Source organism: Melanaphis sacchari, unplaced genomic scaffold, assembly GCF_002803265.2.
Source record: "Melanaphis sacchari strain LSU unplaced genomic scaffold, SCAv2.0 Contig32_pilon_pilon, whole genome shotgun sequence".
In the NCBI taxonomy this organism is placed as follows: Eukaryota; Metazoa; Arthropoda; class Insecta; order Hemiptera; family Aphididae; genus Melanaphis; species Melanaphis sacchari.
In genome coordinates this window covers 3169385-3192547 of record NW_020271199.1, presented here as the reverse complement: position 1 = coordinate 3192547, position 23163 = coordinate 3169385, and the positions used below count along the sequence as shown (strand labels likewise).

Genomic DNA, 23163 nt, shown 5'->3' with positions numbered 1-23163 from the left:
TATTATGCATAATCTATCACAATACACGTAGGTACCTATAGATACAGTTATAGTGATTATAAATTCATATTTCATGTATGTAATATGCATAATGTGATAAAATAAACTTGATATACTCACGTCATTTAATAATAATCAGTAAATGTTAATAATTATTATTAGACTTGAAGTTTCGTCAAACGCGCTACAAGTGAACCTGTTTGACGTGTCCAATATGATATTATAATAACATTTAGGTAGTGAATTGGTACGTAATGCTTATCGTGTCAGTATTCTGCAACTAAAACTACTATATCGTTGGGAAATAGTTGTTTATTGTTAAGCGCAGCCCTAAGCAGTGCATAGTTAACGTCGTATAAGTTAAAGTATGTATGCGTATATAATTTGTAGTGTTCAATCGTAACTACGTAGGTTCCTACCTAATAATAATATGATATCGTGTTTAGAAAACATTATTCTGATCGATTGGTAAAATGGTGAAACTTTGAATGCTACAACATAAAAACATACCACCAATTCAAAAACATAACTACGGCCACGATAAATATTATACACAGCACCGAAAATTGATGTATAACATATTATGTTAGCAAAAACATGTAAAGGTAATCAAAAATTGTCCATTGCGAATAATGAATTTATAGAATATGACAATATAGTTTAAAATTTGTAAACTATGGTTTTTATTCAAAATTAAATTTAGTGCAAAATAACTCTAAATGAAAAAAATAATTGAATCTTCAATATTCAAAAAACAAATAAAAACTAAATTATTATTATTATTATTTTAATATAAAATAGACATGAACTATAATATTAATACATTTTACAGCATTATATAGATAATAGATGACTGATTTTTTTTGAAAATCTGAGTTCTATAGACAATAATAATTATGAAGTAATAGTTGTAACCTTTAATAAAGTTATTAAAATAAAAAAGAAGCGACAAATTATACAACTAATGGATTTCGATAAGTGAAAAATGTTTTTATCCAGTCTTGTATACGACAAGCTTCTTATCGTATTTTAATTTTTTATGAAATGTGCTGTATTATAATATGTAATATGTATATTGGTATATTGTGATATATTTTTTAATAGTGTTATATGTGTGATGTGTTACAACATAATATAATATATTGTTTTATCTTCTGACGTGGACCAGTATCAATAATAGTCTATTATTATTAATCGACGACGTATCTATGGATAATAATAGTTTATGATTATGTTATTATGATTGGGAGAATTTCAGTTTACGGACAAATTCTTTTGGAGACATTAAAAATGAAGTTATTATATAGCAGTATAATATTTTGTAAATGATACGCGCTTGATATTGGATATAAAGTGAAAGAGATCATTAATGTATATATAATATTATATACATAGTTATTATATATGCACGAGATATTTCAAGTACGCGGACCGAAGTTCTTTGCGTTTGGAAAAAAAAATATATATATATATAAATTGTTTGTACGGTGCATTTTTTACACAATGATAATATTATAAATTATTATATATATAATTATTATTATTATGTCTGTATAACGTCTCACGAGTCCTTATACGCCGCGCACTTTCTTTAATTAACTACACCGTAAAATAAAAAAGTCCGAACAGTTTTTTCAATACGCAAGTTTGCGTTGTTTGCATATTTCATCCGCATCACTTCGATCCACATTTATACTTTATTCTTATCTGAGACATGTACGTATACAAAATCTGAGTCTTAAAGAGTATGTAGTGCACTAATACGTTGAACGAATTGTATTATATTTTATGACGACTATACAGATATTACATTGAAATTTTACAGTTATAGTATTTGCATTAGTCAAACAAATAACTATGCTAAGTATTGAAAATACAATTGATTTATTGATTAAGATATTGTCAACCTAAAAGGTCACATGAATAACTTTACAAAGTTTGAAAATAAAATTAATTTATTAACTTTAAGGCATCGAAAATGTAAATGGTAGGTTCCATAGACAAGCATTGTTTATTATCTAAAAATTAATTTTTAAGTTACAAACTGAGTTTATCTTTAGATAAAAGAAACACCCTCACCATATTTGGCAGATATATTTTGCTAGAATGTTGTACGCGCGTTACAAAAAATAATTAGCGAATAAATTCGATTTTCAGATCACTGTCACGAGTCGAAATAGTTTTTTTCAGCCTATTTGTACACTAGTTAACAAGTGCAAGAAAATCGGGACCCAATGATGTTGATTTTGATGGTGTTAATACCACGGTTTAAACATAATATAATGTATTATATTTTGGTCCGTCCGCTACAGAGATTACAACATACATTTCGTCGGTTATACTTATTTAAAATCTGATCACTTTTAAACCACTATTATAATAAAATGTACAATATAAAACAATAATGTTAAAAACATTAATAAACAATTCATAATATCTATATATAGGTACTCGCGTTACACTTATTATTATAGGCCCTCAAAGTATGTATATTGTATTATACAATATAACATTCGATAATAAATGATATGCTGAAATTTTATTTTTATTTTGTTTTTTTCTAAATGAAACCTAAATTTCTTAATACAAAATGAGCTCAGCATTACGACGCAGAATCGTATCGATTTCGTAGTGTTGTACGTGTCTTAAATTATGATTATATTGTTATGTGTGTATTATATATTTATAGTAACATTCGACCTATAAGTTATAACTGTTTCAATATCACCCATTTGTTATTATTGCACATACGTCGCTAACGGACACTGTGCTATAAAACAATATTACATAAATTAATACTGTGAATACTTATTTTCATTTACTAATCACAATAAAAAAGTGAACCAGTACGCTAACCATTGATATTGTATACGCATGTGATCAAAACCAACGATTGTACGCACTTCGTATAATGTCGCACGGGGTAGGTAAATATTTTAGCAAGGTTACGTGACCTGACCTAAATAATGTGTTATATTAATTTCTGATTATGCTCGCCGGCGTAATATAAAGCTTAGGGTTAACTTTAAGAGAGTGTTTCAACGTGAACCGTTCGAGAATATTGCGTTTATACTCATATATTATAGGTATTATCGCCATAATTCACAACGTAGATTAAATATCAATCGATCGACGACAAACATGTTTGATAGTATGCTGTTGTTATACAAACAGTATAAATATAATATAATATAGACAACGGCATCTGCAATACAAATGTAGCGTTACCACGACTGGCATACAACTTTGTCATCAACGATCTTATATACAGATCCATAACAATAATATGTATTAACATAGTTTTCACTACAGGTAGAAAGTTATAATTAGCAATATCTGTTGTGTTATTGTAATTTAATAATTTTATACTTTTAAAGATGTAAGTTTGATTCATTTTTTGAGTACAGTTCAAGGGAAGATAAATTAATGTAATCATTACCGATATTTAAATATGTATGCCAAATTTTAATGTTTCTAATTTTCTTATACTTATGCCAAAGTTCAACATATCTTTTTTTACAATTAAATTATTATAATATAAACAAAACAAATTATATTTAAAATGGTTGCTCAGTTATTAGTAGAAATAAGAAATTTTCATTCGTTCTTTGTTTAAATAATATCAGACATAGACGCATGATAAAATTTAGCAAAATTTACCAAGAATGTTTTTGTGGTTAACAATATAATATTATATTCATATTTTACATATTTAATAAAGTATACCTATGTGATGTGCTGTGAATGTTCGCTTAATTTTTGTATATTGAATTAAACAAATATCGTTTTCAGTATACCTACTCAGAAATTCATACACAATGTGAATATACATAAAACCTCCATGATAAATTACTTCAAAGGTCTGTTTTGGTGGATAAAACATAATATTTTATGATTATTATTATTATTATTATTTTTTTTTTTGGAACAATGAAAACTGAAAATACTTAATTATTATGTAAATCATGTTAATTAATTTCCATGTCGAGAAAAAGTTACTTGAAAAAAACAGTTTTAATAAAACATTATATGAGTATAATATTTATACATTTATTTACTTTCATGCCTAATAATCATTAAATAACTGTTTTACATTTTAAAGTGTATTGTGCACAAATCGGCTAAAAAATATAACGTAAGAATACTTTAACGAACACTCAACGAACCGATTATAGATAGGTAGTAGATACTAGGTACTTATCAAATTATGTTTAAAATTTAAATTTTATTATTAATTGTTCGTGAATAATTATTATTGTTGTATTATGATACTGAGCTACTTATCTCTTGTATAAAGTTGACAAAGTTAATTAATAAATAACGAAAAAATGCGGTTGGAGTACTTAAGTCCTGTAAAGTTACTACGTTATATGGTATAATAATAATAATTTTGCATGAAAGTTTTTAAACGCACGATTTTATTTTTAAACGGCAATGGTGAGTGGTGAATCGACGTCAGCATTATTATAATATTATTTTTTTTCTAAAACAGCATTATCCAGCTATGCGACATGAATTACAAACACAAAAATTCTTACTCGTAAAATAATACTAAATGGAACTATAATATTTTCATGATATCTACTCAAAGACTGGAACTTTAGATTTTACTGGTCGATTTATCGTATGCTTGGTGGGTTATGTGTCGGGATCCATATTACTTTCTAGGCTATCATTAAAAAATAATGTTTTAGTTTTTTTTCTTTATATTTTTCAATTTTTGTGATATTCAAGATTACAAAATTAATCTAATGTTTGTATGGATTTTATAATATAGGAAATATTAAAGCAAAATATTAAACATTTTTATATTGAATTAATCGATTTTTGTTCTGTTAAGTTCTGACTCGATCTATCCAAAAATGTAATTTTGATACTGAATACGTATTTTAATATTTTAATAATATGTTTAACTTTGATTCTAACAAATAAATTTTTCATCTATTCATTTTAATAAAAAGTATTCTACCAATAAATATATGTTTATTTTTAAATATGAAGGTCAAATTTAGATAAACGGTCCGTGATTAATAGTAAATAATTGAATAATAATCAATTTTTTTCTTTATTTTTCTAGGAAATATTTTATTATAATTATTATTTCTGTTACAATAAAAATGTGATTTCCTTTTTTTTTTATTAATTCAAAATCGTAAATTAATTCTTCTAACATTGGTCTTGTTAATAAATAAAAAACCATTAACTGATTCTCATTTTAACCTATTCAAAAATTTGCATAATTTGTTAAATTTTCAAATGAGTTAGAGCTTTCTAGTTTTAGATTACTAGAAAAAAATATAGAAATAGATAAATCAAAAATCAAATATTTCATATTAAGAAAAAAAAAATGCAAAACAAATTCAATACTGGTATAATATCCCTTTAACTATATCATTGGTGCACATACGTATAACGTATTATAATTTTTTTAATTATTAGTGTTAAATCTATATTTTTTGTAATTTTTGTTTTATTAAATTTTCTTATTGGTGAGACGTGTCATACTTGCTTTTTCATTTGTTAGTCCATATAATACAATACTGCGAAGTAATTTACACTAATGTTAAATAACAATCCACGGTATATACCGTATTTACTCTCTCCTTCACTTCAAAATAATCTAAGATGCAATAAAGTATATTTTCAAAAGTTTACAACTTGCGCGCATTTTATTACTAAGATTTTTCGACCACCTCATAAAACTCATTTTTTTACTCTCTCATAATATACTAAACGTTGCTCACCACATTTACAGTCATTTGAATGAGTGAGAATTCATATCACGTATTTGTCGTCGTCCTTATCGTGGGTCCTTGACCAAAGTAGAGCTCTGGATACGCACGACTGAGTTTGGTGGGTGTATTCTAATGGGTATTGTGGGTCGAAGGGTGGCGAAGCGTGTAACGTGGAAATGAGGATTTTAGTTAGGTCTTAAAATTCGTAAGATTTCAGATTTTTATTTCATATTATAACATTGCTTATAAATTACTTTTTATTATTCGTTTAAATGATTAATAATATTCTAGTGTAAATGCTGAAGTATGCGTTTGTATATTCGCACTTATTTACATAAAAATATTGTGCTAGTCTAAAATATACGATGCACTAGGTTTTAAGAATTTTAATATTATACTATTCTATAATTCAAAACTTTAGAATTGATTTGGGTTTGAAAAACGGTATTGCCAATAAAACAGTAATAGCAAGTGAGATCGAAGCATAATTATTTTGTTACGCACATATCGTTATTATACATATTGCCGGATTTCCGTACCTAATTATTTAGTAGGCAATATAACGTTGTAGAATGCCATTACCATCTCCTCAGTTGTTTTACTTATTCACAAGCTCGTGTGTGTACTTAGGATCCCTCCCAAAACACGACCCGTCTACTATATACTATAATATAGCTCACTTTACTTCATACTATATTATTATTATTATTATTAGCATCATTATTATACCTTCACCAGGGCGCATATCACGTATTATACGACGCACATATATAACGTCCGACGAACCGAATTTAAGAGAAATGGGATGAAACATCTTTTTTGACAGTTAACCACATACAATACATTATGTATAATCAAAATATTTGGTTGATACGAATAAGAAATCGTTAATATTTGATAATAATGTTTACTCATGAATACGTTTATTTTATCAGAATCGATTCCCCAAGTCGAATTGATATAACTGTCCTGGTATGAAATTGATCAGTAAAATACATTCGTTGTGGGCAGTCCTGACAATGTACTATTAAATTTAATAAAATATTGGTTTTTTCTAAGTGCTTACATTTATTTTGATATAATATTGTTAAAGAAAATAATTACACGTCAATTATTCTTGGTTGGATGAGGAAGCCAAAGTGCTACAGTAAATCAAATTACGATACTAAAAATCATCACAGAAGATTAAAGAAGACTGTGGGAATGAGTGATTGTTGACAATGATTTTTATATTACCACGTATTTCTGTAATTCAGGCTAAAAATAGATTAACCCACTTATATTCGCATTTTTTCTTTAATATATGTTTAATCGCGTTAAAAGATTTTCATGAAAATAATAAAAATTGAGTTTTTTCTAATAATATCTTGAACGGTGTTGACAATTAACTTTAAAGCCTAACAATAAACAAAAATTAAACATACAAATATAATTGAATATTAAACTATCTTGTTAAAAATATGTAATTCGAGTTTTATCTTGGTATTTGTAAGATAATAAAATAGAAATAAATATTTAGCGAGTTTATTAAAAGCTCATCATAAATTAATTAAAATTATTTAAGTTTTAATTAAACAAATTATTATAATTTAATTTATTTAATACAATACATGTTTTATTAGTTTATAAAAATAGCTGTATAATTTAAGAGAATATTAAGTTTTTTAGTTTATGCAATTAAAACAAAATATGCGATAATGATATGAAATAACGAATAAAGTAGGGCCATATAAGTGTAACATACTATACATTTAGACTATTTGAGTTTAATTTATTAAATAAAAAAAACAAGAATCTAGCTTTAAAGACTAAGGATCAATTATCTTAGGCTAGAAGGTGCCTGTTTGTTTTTTATTTTGTTATAAACTCTAATTATTTAGCCTTCTAGTGGTAGTGTAATTTTTAAATACTTATGAATTGCATAGTTTTCAGTCACAAGTCCCAGTCTATATGTATTTATATGCGATCTTAATGGTAGTTTTCAAATATCTGAATTGGCTCTTAGATTGTGTCGTAAGGTCATCTTAGATAATCAGTATAGATAAGTCACTTGTATTTATTGATTACCGGTTACTATTATACTTCAATAAATTAAACTAATAATATTTGTTATTTAATTTGCTTAAATATTTCCTTAAAATAATTTAATTTAGTTTTAAATGATTGTAAATAAAAAAAATAAAAATAAAATATTAGCATTCAGTTTCATAAATGTTTAGTAAAATTAATAAATATGTAGTATCTAATAGTTTGGAGTGAAAAATTCCGATAAAAACAAGTGTCATCAGAAAAAAAAACAAATATACAAATAAACTGGTACATATTAATGTTTTCTAATTATATGGTTGCGGTTTCTAAAAATATATTTAAAAAAATGACCGGGTTTTAATTACCTATGTTTTATGAAATTGTCTTTGGTGACCTTATCTGTCCGTTAATTGTATATATTGTCAGCGCCATTATTTTCTAAGTTAATATTTAAAATTGCCGAATTTCCGGGAAATGATTGGCCATATTATTAGCCACTGAACAATTTATTCGAATTTCTATAAATGTATTCGCATAATAGTAATAATTTTATTATTTTTGTATTATTCTTAAACGAATTAATTTGTCGTTTTTCTCCCGTATTCCAGATACCATGATTGCAGCAACAGAAATGTAAGCGTTATTAATAAATTTTCAATTATAATGTGAATACAATTCAATATTTTATTTACTAGAACATCGTACCTATATATTATTATAGTTTTATGGTATTACCCTTTACAATTAATGCGCTTACAAGTAATCGTTACAGAACATAATATATGTGTAAATACCATCTTAATATAAATTAGACAGTACAAGTGAAACACTCTCTTAAACACCCAAGTTTTATATTATACCAACTAATAATAATACATAATAATCATTATGTTAAAAATATTAAGATCTCATTATTATAAATAACCATGCCTAATGTATCTAATGTATAATAATATTATAGTATATCGTGGTAATTTAAATATTTGAGCGATTCGAAAAGGCATGAAATAATAATAACCGTTTTGAGAATCTATTACGTACATCGGTAATCGATAATGGCGATAAATATTGTTAGCGATCGTCCGTAAAGTGGCAAAAACGTCTCAGAACTACGAGAGGGAATTTAGACGATAATATTATTGTGGTAGCGGGGGAAAAAAATATAGTATAGTGAGTATAGTGATGATCTTTTATACGACAATAGCCGTAAGTCATAATAATAATAATACTTAATATTTTAACACGTTTCAATACGGTTAATATAGATCAAATGATATTGGATTTACGCCGCGTCTAACTTATTACCATCACCGTTTACCAGTTAGAGTATAACACACTTATAAGACAAAACAAAAACAATTTACAATAAAAAAGTAAACTCGACGAAACTCGCTCTATAAAATGACGTATAACGATAATAATAACAATAATGATATTATCGTAACGTTTGAGCGATGCCATAAGTCTTTGAGTCTAGATTATAGCCGCCGCCGAGATAATTACCAGTAACAGTGTTGCCGTGCACGTGTCTGGCGACAAGTTCGCGCTTCGCGAATTGGACACTGGAAGTAGTATGTCGACCTCGGCGATTTTCAACACGGACAGCAGCATGTTTGTTTTCACTTGCATGGCTTGAGTGGTGACCATATACGAGAAGTTTTTCAAGATCTCGAAACACGCCATCTGCAAAAACAACATACGTATATAGTTGCGTATTCGCTCGGATTATAATTAAAATGTAACCGATATTATTGTGAATAAGTGCACAGGGTGGTTGTTTTGTCGTAGATCTGACAATGTCTTAGAGAATAAGAGCAGCAGTTTTTGAATAATTATGATTAAATTATTTCCGAGAACAAAATACACTGATAATTAAGTCAAAATATAAAAAGTAAAAAATGTGTTGTACACAACGTAAAATGATGAAAAAAAAAATAATTGATAATTATTTATATAGTATAAGAACCAAGTCAATTCATGAATAAAGAATCAATCTGTATAATGACTATGTTATAATATGTATATTATATATATATTGCAGTGAAACGCAACGATACAATTATAACAGTAATAATCATAGAATTACGTGATTGTTACCCGAAATCACGATGTATAAGGTATCTATAAGCATAAAACGATAACATTTTTAATAAATAAGGACTTTTCGTGAAGTTTTGTCCGTCAAAACGCTTTTATTATATGAAAACTTATTATTTTGAATTTTTATAAATTTTGTATATAAATATTTTTATAAATGTAAATTCAAGACACAATAAACGCAAGTACGCAACCTTTTAGTATTTTATAAAGTTATAATTGTTCACCCTTTTAAGCACTACAATGGTAAAATCACTTGCAACTTTCGATTTTTAAGAGCTCTTTTAGATATTAAACTATTATTTGAATCAAAATTGATATTTTTAGAAAAAGTCTACATGTAAATTTAAAATATTTAAAATAGTTTTTATACATAATATACTCGTAATTCGTATTATATATACATAGATAAACGAATATATTTATAAAAACTTTAAATTTTTGATAAAAATCATGCAGTGAGTACAATAATTTTAATTTTGTTAAATGTTTGATACTCAACTACTTTAATTATTTAAATTTTAAAATTATATTTATTGACAATTTTATTTATAATGAAAACAAGTATTTGTTCAATATTTTATATTAATACATAAATGTCATGTGCTTCATCAGATTAACTTCACGGAGATTTATACAAGGCCAAGAACTATTCGCATACTCAATACCTACCTAAAATCTAGGGAATTCATAGAAATCATATAATACTTCATACATATAATGTATAATATAATAAGATGAAATTATTTAAAGCATTTCCATTTTTGTTTTACTATAATCATATTTTTTTATATAAAATGTATTGACACTTAAGGTCAACATTAATCAGTGTTTTGTTAAATAATGACTTTATATTTTTTTCCTGTAAGCCTGCGATCGAATACGAAAATGCATGGTTACAGCGATAATAATGTTTTGTGATAAAGTTATATTGTAGAGTATATACAACGTAAATTCTCGTATTTTCTGGGTACATACTAAAAATAGATCACTTGCTGCAAAATAATTTTCCCGTTCTTTTTTTATTTGAAATAGTTTTTACAAGCTTATGAAAGAGATTAAATCAATTTGGGGGTTTCAAACAACTTTTTGCTAGGTTCTCTCTCGGCTCTTATTAACTATATTGATTTGAATCACACATAAAAATATTACATTTTTTTAAATACGATATTTTGGAAAAACATATTAACAACAATTAAAAAAAAAAATGTGTTTGTTTTTAAAATAATCATTAAATATGTATCATTCTATAAAAAAAAAAAAATAATAATAATAGTTGTATTCAATATTTTTAGCAGCCATCAATCATAATACTTTTCACTTGGGTGATATAATATTATTAATTTAAAAGTGCAATTCATAAATATAATTTATTATAAGTATTAAATAATTATATAAATTCATGATTTAAAATGCTGTGTTGTGTTACAATCCATTTGAGTAGTATAAGCACTGAAAAATGTCAAATATCTCTTTACAAATTAGAAAGCAATTTATAGTAGTTCTTTAAAAAATTTCGAAGTTTTTTAGAAATATATTCAATAATAGCAAATGTTAGAGAAAAGTAAATTATTTAAGAAAAATTATCATCATAAATTTATATTTATTACTTTGAATGGATCATAAAATTGACTTTGATATTATTCAGAATTGTGTTACGAATGATAGATTCAACATTGTTGATTTCATACCAATATTACAACATAAAAAATGTAAGGAACTCGTCGAAACAGCTCACTAGCTGTTTTTCTGCCTTGGAGGAACGTTGTTTAATTTATTTTAATTTTTCAATTTTGAAATGCAAAACATTAAGGCTCAGTTTATTTGTATGAATTATAAACTGGATGACGGGACCAAGCTAGAGAATTTCGGTGAAATGGAGAGTATAATGAAATCCCTCAAGATTAAGGCTCAGAATTTATGGATGTAAAAAATAGGTGATTATTTTTTTTTCGTATAAGATCTGGTAATAAATTATTATTAAACAACTAAAATACATAAATAATATAGTTTTACGAATCGATCAAATAATAATAAAAAACTTAGGCGGAAAACTCGTAAAATACAATAAAATGGCAGTTGTGGTACGATCAATACAGTGGTTAAATAGACGAAAAATGTGTGATAAATACGGGCGTGATATTTTTCTTTAAACAATGTCTTGTGAAAGTGTAATATTATATAAAAACTTTCCAAAAAGTACTTATGGAAAATATCATATTGTAGAGTAAAGAGTAAAGTTCAATAATTATTATTCAGTTTATATCATAACATTTATCTATTTCAATGACAATAATAATAATGTTACTACATCTATAGTGATAATGAACAAAAGTGATGCAGATCGCTTAAAATAAATTGTTACGCCAAATCTTCCAACGAGCCACACGTTTTTGATAGAAGAATATGATATAAATAAAAATAATTTTTCTACTGAACCATCTAAAAACTTTGTAAAAATAAAAATAACAGACAACACACAATGATGTGTACTGAATACTGATCCAGTACACCCGGACCATCGAACTTAAGTACCAGCTACTTATCTAGTTAAGCTATCTGTCATCAATCTTTAGTGAAAGTAAAGTGATAAGAATTTTGTGCGTTTTAATTTATGTAAGGGTTTATCTGTATAACATAACAAAAATAATTGCAATTTTTATTTTTATATTACATATATTTAGTAATATAATAATCAGTTAGTATTGATTTGTAACTGTGAAGGTTTTTTTTTTTTATAATCATGTTTTATAAATCCATCACTATTTTTTTTTTTTTAATTGCAATAATATTTTTGTCACTCGCATAAAACTGCTGGGTGCATAATTATGTATACTTTAATTTATAAACAAGTTTATTTTGAATAAATTAAATACATTTTTCAATTTAATAACATTTTTTATGAGGGTTTGAATTTTTCATAAATTGTTTGGTTTCTAATAAAACATAAATAAATACAAATTTAAGTATGATAATAGACTCAGAGAGATATGCAAAAAAAAATTGTCTATAAACGTAAATATCTTTATATTTTTAAATCGATATACGAGTACCTACTCAGAAGGTACCATATATTTTTATATCAAGAGTTTAAGTATCTTTTATTAAAAATTTATAGGGCTTACAAAGGTCTTAAACCATAATCTAAAAACCATATTTTTCAAGATATAGGCGTATATTTAACAAATATAAGTTAAAATTAAACTGACACGTTTGACTACACAATTTATACATAAACAAAATTATTTAACATACATTATTTGCACTTGTAAATATGACTAAAATAATCAACTGCCAAAAGAAGTGGCGAGTTTAGAGGGAATTGGAAAAAAAGATTTCTGTTGGCACAAAATGCATGGTACTATAAAAGAGTAACTATGTCTGATGTTATGATAATCAAAGTGCATATTGCCATTGCTGAATTTTTTTTTAACGTCACGTTAATAATTTTATAATTTAATATGTATTGGTAAAACGTTTGTTAAAATAAAAAAATATATAAAAAAAATGAGCATGAAAAATAAAATGTTGAGAGGTTTATACTGAAAAAAAAAAATTGATATAATTACTGAGGGGTTATTTAAAGTATTGTGGAAAATTATGTCACCTATTACTTTATGACCATGTCTATATTATTTAAATATACATATAAAAAGATACTTTATTGTATACATTAAATACTATATTTCTAAATACGTCACTGACTATAACATAATATTTGTTGGGATGGAGAGTCAACATAATTATGTTAACAACAATACATTATATAACTTATATTATTATGGAATTTTTTTGCAATATTAATAACAATTTACTGACGCGTGCGCTATCAATATTATAAATCTATTTTTAAAAAAGTCAACTTCGTTTTCATCGCCAAAACAAGGCTAGATTATTTATTGTACAATTGTATTAACATTAGTAATGCACAGTTGTATAATATTTTGATATCGAACAGATAATCTGATATTGATATATTTAATTTATCAAAATTTTAACGACTTTATATTTTCAAATTATTTAAGTTTTGATTGACAGTAAACCAATGTCGATTTTGATAAAAAAAATGAAAAAAACACATAACTACATATTATTTTAGTAAGTAGTACTTATTTGGTACTCATTGGTCGATAAGACCCCCATAATGAACATATACAATAATTGTAATAATAATTATTATTATTAGTTAAACTCTATGAACAACATAGTTCTTTTTTTATCAAATATTTCAGTAATGTCAAGAAGCAACTTAAAGTTATCTATGCTAGATATATTTGTTAAGAAGCCAATATAATGTTTTATATTAAATAAATTAAAAATAAATTGTTTATTATATTATACTTTAATGTATTTCAATAAATTGACTTATATGATAACGAAAATATAAACCTATAATAGCGATGTTTCAAAATCGTCTATCTATAACGCCGCATTAGTATAATATTTAATTTTGTTTTTAAAGTGAGTCTATACTAAAATAAAATTCTATAGCTTATGTATTTAATAACAAAAATAAAGAAAAAAATATTATTTCAGTAAATTTGTAGGCTTATATTACTTAATTTTCAATTTTCCATTGATAATAAATTTAAAAATATACTCTAGTATTTTTTTATTAAATTTGTTATTTTTACGTGTAAGCTAATTTATTTTATTCTCTAAGAAACGAGTAAACGAGTTATTTATCTAACACTGATTATTGTCATTGTAATATATTTAAATTAAGCCGTTATAGATAATATACTTGAGTTGACAAAAACAAGTTACTTCATTAGGTTCTCATAACATTTGACAAAATATTTGTTATGTGACTAGCGACGTAAGTCTTTGAAGTTACTATTGCTGAAGCGGACGTATGTTTTATGCACATAAATAAACTGTATACACCGAATTCGGTTTTTGAATACCTATGCATAGTTATTAATCGTAAATTTATAGAAATAATACGAAACAATAAACGGTGACAATCAACGGGATCCGTTGTAGACGATTTAACGCTCAAACGATTTTGATACACGAATTGGAAACGGAACACGTTCAATGGTGAAGAGAGATGGGTGAAATTTACAACGTTCGTGACTTCGCCGCAATCGTAGCCTTTCCTGCTCGTAAGTACGTCTCGTCGGTGGTGAATGCGTTTCAAATATATTTACCTGCACTGCAGCTGAAGATTTTGTTTATTTTATTGATATACATCAGCACTGTACACATAGGGGAGCTAACGAAAAGTTTATCATACATGGGTCTATTGCAGAAAAACGAAAATCGATAGTTTTATTTATGAAAAAAATTTTGTGATTGGCAATGAAATTTCCCCAAGATAAAAATTCAAAAGTTAATGAAAAAAAATAAAATTGACTTAAGTTAGTGAACATAACTTTAACTTTTTTTTTTAACTCAACATTAAAAAACGTTAAGCAATAAGTCAATAGTTAACGAACCATATATTTAACACTAAAATTTAAAATTTAATGTGAAGAAAAATATTGAATTGAATCGGTTAAAAATAAATAAATAATAATTATTTTTTTTTGTTAATATCCATATCACACATATTAAAGTAACAATGTAACTTTTGTAATTTTTTATAAAATAAAAGCTGAATATAATTCTTCTTGATGCAATTCAATACTTAGTTATAAATATTTAACAATTCTATGTTTGTATGAACTAAACTATTGATTATAAAATCAAGAAATATAAATTTGTTTATTTGTATTTAAAACCATAATACTTGAAAAATGTTTAAGACAACAATTAGTGAAATTTATACATAATTTTTCCTCGAAAAATAAATTTTGTTTTAGGTGAAATATATAAAAGGTGTAGGTGATATTAGTTACAAATTTGTATTCGATAAAGTTTTAGCAAAAATGATGAGGTAACTGATTTATCTCTAAATTTAAAAAAAAGTGTTTAATTCTATCGATCATAGTATTTTAATAAAAAAAAAAAAAAAATAGAATATTTTAGTATTTGTAGTATTGCACTAGCATTGATAATATTTTATCTTACAAATAGGACACATGTAGTAAGAATTGTATTTATGAAAAGAATAAACTGTGGAATCTCTTCTAATTTATATAAACTGTCTATTAGTATCAAAATTGAGAAAAATATTATTTGTTTTGCCAATTGTACATTAGTTTTGATTGAGCATTAAAATATATTCAAATTGTATAACTTGGTGAATCAATAAATTAATCATAACTTTTTTTTTTTTTTGAGCTAAATATACGCGTGTATTTTAGTATAAACAAATTCAATATAACAAGTTTATATGAACGTACATAAATGCAATCAACTTTTTAAGTACCTAATTTAGAAGCTTCTAATTGTCATACATTTGAATAGGTTACTAAACTAAAATACTTATACATAATTATTTAGTATAGACGTATATAGAATAGTAATAATAATTAAAATATTATATTAGTTACTTACTTAATTAAAAAATATTAATATTTTATACATTTAAAGTACTAAAAACAATTTAAATTTACAACATTTTAAAATCATTTATTTTTCACTTGCAAGATCTATAATAAATAACCTATGGAGTAAGTGTTAGGGCATATGTTTATAAATTATATATTTATTTAATTAATATTACAAATAATAACTTGTCAAGGATAATTTTAAGAAAATCTAGGCTATACTCATTCAGTAAGATTATTTTAAAATGACTATGTTGTTAATAGTTGAAAGTTTATATTTGTAGAATTGCGCTCAATTTTTTTTCATAATTATTTTAATAAAAATAATGTGAAATATTGCATTACATTTTACAAGTAGATCACTTAGTATGAATTTTATATTAGAATATAATTTGAAAATTCCAGTAACTTTGAAGAAATTCGTAAACTTTTAAACATTAATAAAATAAAATAATTGTGGCAATGACGTATTCTCGATATTTTTTAATTTAATAACAATTGTAAAATTTTTATTCAACTAAATTTGATTTGGGTGCATAATAATTTAAAAAATGTATCGATATTTACTAATATTTTAATATCGTCGGCTGTCTTTAATATCAATATTATAATATATATGAAAAATTTAATTGTATTATTTAATTTTTTTCTCGTATAATCAATATCTTTTTTCTTAATATTTCTCCTGTAATTTATAGGTGTCACCTTTAATTAAGTTATTGCATTTTTTCTGATAAAAGATAATATACCCATGAAAATAGCTTCAAGTTTATAATGAAATTATCATCATATATGATACACACATTTTATCATAATTAACTGTATAGTGTATATTATATATGTAAATTATTATTTTATATAATATATTTGATACAATAAATAGGTTAGGGATTGAAATTTAGTTTACATAAAAATTGTATAGTACTTCTATTCATATGGATTAAGCATTAATCGATAAATTATTGTGTAACCAAAACGTACACTTTATTTGAAAACAAAATGTGCCTTATAGATCACTGCTTAAATTTAAATCTATAACTAGATTATGCCACGCCTATTATATAATATGTGTATACAATAGTATTATATTTTAATAAGCCCCAGAGTATGATAAAGCTATATCTCCGTTAATAATTTTATAAATATCACACATTGATAGCTAATTATAATACCGTGGTTTAGCCACTAAAAATAATTAAATTACTTTAAAACATATAATTTTAGGAGATATATAAAATCAATTACATTACAATAAGCTGATTTTAATAAATCTTGACTAGATACAGCTATAGGTGATTTCCTAGTATTATTAAAAGAGAACATTTTAAAATTATAATGAAAAATCAAATAAAAAAACTAAGGATAAAAGAAACTTTGTGTCACATTATTTAATTGTTTTATTATCATAAAATCTGTGGTACAAATTGTGTTTTAATATTTAATAGGCATTGTGAATTAAAAACGAGATAGATAATTGAAACATTCTTAATATTTTTGAGTAATACAATTTAAATTTGTTATTAAGTTAGGTAGAGATATATTTTAATTATTTTTACTGTACATAATTTAAAAAACAATAATCAAAACAACGTCAACAATAAATCAAACATTTTGAGTACGTTCGTCAAAATTTTGTATTTTTATAAATAATTATAAAATGAAAAAAGTTCCTCTTATCATAAATTAATTTAAATTATAAAAAAAAAAAAAATAATAAGAATATTTCAAATTAATTAAAATAGTGAAGCCTAAAATATATAATAAAATATAATCATTAAATTTACAATATATTATGAAATCTGATTACAAAAACAAAAAATAAATGTGATAAATACATAAGATTGTAAAATTTTGAAATGCGACTCATAAATTTCAGCATATTAAAAATCAATATATTTTATGGTTTAATATTTATTTATTCGTATTTTTAAATGTTTATATTTATGAATGTTAAAATTAAAATTAACAAAAATAGGGTGACACCTTACAAAAAAAATCTAGGTTTTTATTTTCTTTATGATAAGAGATAGATAATACTATTTTAATATTTATTATGTCGTTTTAGAGCATTTTTTATTTTTTTTCACGTGTTTTTACATTCCATTCTATAGTATAAATATTAAAATCATTTCATTTTAATTTAGACATATAAAAGAATGGACATTTGAATTACATATTAATATTAAAAACATGAGAAGTTTGTTTCTTACTCTATTAAAAAAAAAAAAAATATGTACATAAAATCGATTATTCTTTAATTATTTTCAGCTTCTGGAATAATACAGAAACATTTTTTTGACAACTTGATACAGCTTGGTTAACTATTTTTTTTTTCTAGCTATTCAATGTTATACATTTTTATATTAACATGAAATACACAATTTTATTTTTTTTTAATGTTTTATAAATAAAGCTGTTTTTTTTTTTTATAAAAGCATATTTCACTTTGACTGTACACAATTATCAGCTGAGATATAAAATAATGTGCCTGTATTTAGTATTTTAAGTGACAATACTAATAAAGGTTTTTTTGAAAGATAAATGCATATAAATTGAATAATTATATTATAATATAGTTCGTGTATACTATAATATTTATTAAAATTAAATGAAACAATTGCAACATTTAACTTTAGTCAGACTGAAAAAAAACCTTTTATACAAAATAATAATTTCTTATAAAGTTATTAAATTTTTAAAAAGCTAGATTAGACACAGATACAGGAGTCTTACTTTATTACAGAACATTGGATTAATATTGCTTATTAATTACCAATAAATTTAATGATTTGAAATAATATATAGATATCAATAAATAAATAAGACTAGCAAATCGTTTTAAATGTATTTAGAGTAGTAAATAATTAATTTACAGGAAAATTTATCTTCGTTTTTGAAAAAAAATATTTTACTCAGTATAGTTATAGTTTTTACACGTGGTAAATGACCTAAGCACTAAAATAATTTTAACCTCAAAAAGTTGAATACAATATATATACAATAATATGTATGCGTAAAAGGCTTACGAAGACAAAAAAGTTTTTTTTAAATACAGTTCAGTACATATAGCTGTAATTGTGTAAACAACTTTTTAGTATTCTTTCAATAACAAAACTTACATTCTGTTTATAATAGCACTTATTTTTAATTAAAATTTTTTAAATATTAAGTTACTATTTACCTATTTATTTATATTTATTTTATTGTTACACCATGGACAATATTATGTTAAGTTAATAATTTAACTTTATGCTATTTTAAACAATATATTCTGGTGACTGTAAAAATGTTTGCTATATTTATATGCAGCGTTCATAATATGATTTTTTCCATGACACTCAAAAGTCACTAACAAATGACCGTTAAAATGCAAAACCACTTTATACCTAAAAATGATTATATTAACATTGAATTTGAAAGGTGGTATAATACGAATTTTATTTATCATTAAATAATATAGAACATTATAATGGATTAAAACACGCAAAATAGTAGGTACACTTTAGAGAGACGTTTAGAGTGAATTATAATATTTACTTATTAAATTTACCACGTTGTAATGACGATTTATTTGTATTTGTTATTCAAATTGGTTTACTCAAACTATGACAAAATGTTAAATATATATATGATAAGATTAAATCACCGATTAACTTCAAAAAACAATACCAAACATATTTATTTCTCGTCAAAAGCCTAGACCGACAAATAGTTCACATAAAATATAATCCAATAAGACTGCTCCAAGCTCTTAGAAATAATTTAAGTTTAACAAAATAAAACCATTTAAAAAAAATTATCCTACCTTATCAATTTTTACTCAGTAAATCATCCTATTCAACAAGTTATCAATTACAATAGATTTACGAAATTATAGTTTACTGATTGAAAAATATAAACAAATATAGTTTTCTTCAACATGATTGACACTGGCCAACAAAAAATTATAATACTAACGTTTTCTACATAGACTTGCACATTTACCATCAAAATTATGCAATATACTATTGTCATTTTTCACACTTTTCAAGTAAGAGTAGTAATATAATATAGCCCTAATACATTCCTTATAAAAACAGAATTTCCTATGCCAAAATTCAGACCTTAGACCATTTGTGTTTAACATATTCTATTATGTAACCCTACTAACTAGAAATGTATGCAAACGATACTACTATCGTAATGCAAAATAAAAATCTAAAATATTCATTAAGTTACCCGAAAAAACTCACTAAATCCAATACCAGAATGATTTACAAAATTTAAATTCAATTAATCTTAAGTCTTACTAAACGTGAAGCAAACATATTTTCCTATGGCAATATATAAACATAGCTCAAAATATAATTTACAATTGACAACAAGTTTGAATTATAAATATATAAAAAATTAATAAAATAAAATACCTTTTTTAATTATTATTTTATTAAATCAATAAAATACTTTGGAATCTTCCTTGGTAAAAATCTTATTTAGAAAATAAAAAACTACGAATTGTCTATAAACAGGAATATAAATATTAAACCTTAAATAAATAATAACTTAAAACTAAAAATTAAATTATCTCGACTAATACATACGAGTATGTACGTACAATAATAATAGGATCACCCATATGTAAACTATGAACTTTTGCTGCATCTCAAATAAAATATACTAAAAATCAATAACAGAACAAAATAAATATCTTAGAATATCTCAAAAATCCAACTATTTAATGTCTAAGTGTATAACCAGAATATTCCAATACTAGAAATAAAACTGGAATACCGTTATTAACAATTCGGATCAAAGACCATTAAAATAAATAATAATAATTAATGAAAAACGCTTCTCTCAAGACTCAAGATGTCCAGTTTTCTTCATTATCATCATCATTAACTTAATTTTGTAAGATATTGTACATTCACATAATATAATAGTTATTATGTTGTATAATATATTATTATTATTTTTTTATACAAATATGTTTTAAGTTAGTTAATTTAAATTATATCATCTAATTTTTTTTTTTTTTTTTTAATTGCCATTGTTAAACTTATGATATTTTATATCAGTGTACAGTAATACATAAATAATTATTTTATTACGATTGAATTCAGTTTCAGAACCACTAGAAATTAAACTAATAATATTTAACGGTGCTTATTTTTACGATTTCATTTATCCCCATTATTACTTAATGGTAATACGTACTCTATATTATAGGCATATTTAATAATAATGAAAAAAATTACATATTATTGGTAGTTAACGTGCGTTACATCAGAGAGTGTAGCTTTACACCATTTTTATGGTTAGCACTATAATTATTGCTACGATGTCATAATTGTTAATGAACATAATATGAATTTATCCGTGCATGTGTGCGTGTATATTTGTATAAAAAAATGTTGCAGTAAACTTACATTATCTTGAAGAACGGAAGACCGGATATCCGTAGCATCATTTTTGAGATAACCTCCAGTGGTAAGTTTCTGAGACGCTTTTCCCATTATGATCATATTCTCAAATGACATGCTATGTAGTTGCAATTTGCATGTAGTCTAAAAACATATATTATTACCTCATTAACTACTAGGTGTAATATAATAGTAATGTTAGTACCACACAAGTTACAACTTTCAAGTTTATAACACATTATAATGGTGTTGTTTTGTGATATTATCATTATGGTCGTATGTATACCATTAAATTAAATATTATTATTATAAACAACTTCAGTGCAACCACCGAGAAATCATAAACACTAAAATAAATTAAAAATATAAAACCAAACGATTGTAAATTGTTTTAAAAACACTTTAGCAAAGGACCAACCTTTTTAATTGAATACGGAAGAATAATTTAAATGACGTCAAAATAATTGATTTTTTTTTTTCATTTTTTACTTTCGGTTTAAAATATTTTAATTCTTATTGAATGTTAATTAAGTGGCGTATAATAAAGCAACTATACTCAAACTAATACAGGTATAAACACTGATTGCATAAATACATTTTGAAATAATATTATTCAAATACAAATATTTTAAGAATATAAAATTTTTCGCTTTAACATCATAGAATATTTTAAATTTAAAGTATGCAAATAACTAACTAATAATCTACATTTATTTCGCACTTTTCGAATTTTAATTTCGTAATAAATAAGTTAATTATAAAATGTTATCTTACGTTTATACAAAAGTACTTTTTTCGTTAAAATCTCTAAAAAACCATACTAGGTTTTAAAATCTATTGCTTCCAATAAAAAAATATAAGTTACATTGATACTATTTTAGAAGACTTATAATATTATATTATAAACATTGAAAACAGAACAAATGCAAATTAGTTTTATGAAAGGCAATTTGTTAGATTTAAAATATTTATTTATAATATACATGTCTGAAATTTAATAAAAAATAATTCTCTTCTTATTTTTACGAGTTTTATTAAGGTAAAATATTTTGTGAATTACTCGAATGGAAATTCGTAACTATCGGTAGATTTCTCACGATATATTTGAACTAACATAACTTTACTACTCAAACGTGTTTTTTAGAAAAGAATTATAAGTTATTAGACCTATAATATAAATTTATCGTGGTTATATTGTAGTTATTTTAAGCCTAAAAAAGTCATATTTGGATTATCAATTGTCCATCATCGCTACTCTTTGGAAAAATTATATTTTGGTAATAACCTAGACAACCGGTAGAAACACTAGACATACGTCACAACGATAATAATGTAATATTGAATACGATCGTATTTTACTTAAACTGTATGTCGGAATCAATAATTTATACGCTGTGAAAATTAAATTATTTACGTTTTATTTTGTTTTTTCATCGAAATATAGAAAAAACAATCAAATTAACT

General features: G+C 24.2%; 1 protein-coding gene across 1 annotated transcript in view; it reads right to left on the bottom strand.

The window, feature by feature from the left end:
* Nucleotides 1–9236: 9236 nt before the first annotated feature.
* The window catches only part of LOC112596573, a 163426-nt gene continuing 149499 nt past the window's right edge, over nucleotides 9237–23163 (bottom strand). Inside the window, exons 13-14 of the mRNA XM_025342330.1 lie at nucleotides 21706–21843; nucleotides 9237–9446 (exon numbers count right to left, since the gene is read on the bottom strand). Of these exons, the coding sequence (XP_025198115.1) occupies nucleotides 9237–9446; nucleotides 21706–21843 (348 nt within the window). The remainder of the gene's footprint in view (nucleotides 9447–21705; nucleotides 21844–23163) is intronic.